Source organism: Cyprinodon variegatus, unplaced genomic scaffold (assembly GCF_000732505.1).
Source record: "Cyprinodon variegatus isolate N-32 unplaced genomic scaffold, C_variegatus-1.0 Scaffold392, whole genome shotgun sequence".
Taxonomy (NCBI): domain Eukaryota; kingdom Metazoa; phylum Chordata; class Actinopteri; order Cyprinodontiformes; family Cyprinodontidae; genus Cyprinodon; species Cyprinodon variegatus.
This window is the reverse complement of record NW_015150845.1, coordinates 593,450-595,407: the sequence shown is the minus strand read 5'-3', so window position 1 is coordinate 595,407 and position 1,958 is coordinate 593,450. Positions and strand designations below refer to the sequence as shown.

Here is a 1,958-nt window from a genome sequence, read left to right as displayed (position 1 = left end):
GAAAAAGAGATTTCAATCTCAAGGGACTTCCTGGTTAAATAAAGGTTAAATAAATAAATAAAAAGGATGGCTCAAAAATCATGAAAAGTTCAGTCATATTGACATAGGAGCCAAATATGGTGAGGCCATATATGCATATCTTTAATTATCTAAGCAAAAACTTTGATAAATAAATCTGAATGCATTTTTCTTTCTCTCCATCTTCAAAAATAACTGCTTTAATGCATCATTAAAAACCCTACCGAATTTCAAATGAACTGTTGGTATAATCACAGCTTATTTTGTGCAGTGCTTCAAGTTGGAGCCTGTTAAAATGTCTGAAATTATTTGATCTTTGATTTGATTACAACAAATGAAATCCAGAATATGTCTGAAGAATTTGTGGAGTTCTAACCGTTGTCTATGGCCCACATGTTGCCTGTTCCAGCGCCGGACTGCTTCCAGCGAAAGCGGGTCGTCTCTGTTAAGGCAGCATTGGGCAGAGGGATGGAGATTCTGGTCCATCTAAACAAACAGAACAAACTTTGCTGTTAAGAGTCATCAAATTCACACACATGATAATAAATCAGAACATGTTAATGTATGTATACCCGCTGTAGTTGTCTGAGGAGTAGATGGTGCTGTGAGGTAGATGTGGCCCAGCACAGAGCTCAGGCAGGCACTCAGTGTGGAGCAGAGACCAGGAACGACCAAGATTGGTAGAAAACTCTAGACTCACACTGATAGGATGAAAACCAGCTTTTAAAAAAAAAAATCTATTTCCTTTCCGGCTCCTGCATTACCACTGACTGATGTGATGAAGGTGTATCATACCTGTTTGCAGGCTGGTAGGAGCCGCAGCCAAGGTTTATGGAGAACTGGGCAACATGTGTGTGTGTGCCTGGCAACACAGGAAGCAGCTGCATAAAATCCACGGCCCACACATGACGGTTAGCGCCTCCGTGGGAACGCTGCTCCAAGCAGAACTGTGTGACCGGTGTTTGAAGCTCAGATGGCAGCGCGACCGATACTACCGAAGGAGTCTGAGGAGGAGCAGGGAAAAGGTCAGAGTTTGGCAGCTGAAGATCAAGCTGCTCATTAAACAGTTAACAGGTGATTTTATGAAAATGTCAGTTTTGGTTATATTGTTCTTTACTTTGCTCTATGTTCCCTATTTTTATTGGTTTAATTCCTTTTTTGTTGTAATTTCTAGATTTGTTAGTTCTCATGTTTTTCTGTTGTCCTCTTGTGTGTGTGTGTTTCTTTCCCCTTGGCTCCCTCGTTGTCTCCTCTTACACCTGCTCCTTGTCAGCTCGTTAGCCCTCCCTTTGTCTCTGTCAGCTATATATGCTCTCCCTCTGCTCTCACTCCTTGTTGGTTCCTTGTTGTCGCTAGTCCTGTCATCGCCGTTGTCGTCTCATCTCGTCTCTCCCTGGCTCCTTGTACGTGTTTTTTGATGTCTCCATGGTTCTGGGCTGTTACATTTTTAGTTGGATTTTTGGACTGCCTTTGTTAACCATTTTCATCATTAAAACTACAAGTATTCACCTCAGCCTCTCTGCCTCTGCATTTGGGTCCTCCAAACCTCAACCAAGACGTGACCGAAAATGCATCAAGATATCATATTCGGTTTGAGGATGTGAAGAGCTTGATGAGGTATACAGTGTATAGAATGTTTGCAGATTATGAATTATTACCAACTTTACTGTTGGGTTTAAATCCAGAGAAATGTGAGTTTAAGAGTTTTAAGAGGACGAAATGATCAAACACAGACAGGGATTTGTAACGTCAGCCTCTGCAGTAGGGGAGAAGAACTGCTGGCTCAGAACCAGCACCTTTTCTCACAGATCCCTTCACAGCAAAGCCTTTTATTAACAGTTTACAACATAATAGGGCGGGCCTTAAACAGAAAACTCAGTAATAATTATCTGGCAGGATGCAGGTCATAGGATAGTGTGAAATGACCATCTGGCTGGATG

General features: G+C 41.9%; 1 protein-coding gene across 1 annotated transcript in view; it reads right to left on the bottom strand.

Moving 5' to 3' along the window:
* Positions 1-1,958, bottom strand: part of reln (reelin) — a 245,497-nt gene that overhangs the window by 73,785 nt on the left and 169,754 nt on the right. Inside the window, 3 exon segments of the mRNA XM_015387357.1 lie at positions 395-504; positions 591-719; positions 814-1,022. Of these exon segments, the coding sequence (XP_015242843.1) occupies positions 395-504; positions 591-719; positions 814-1,022 (448 nt within the window).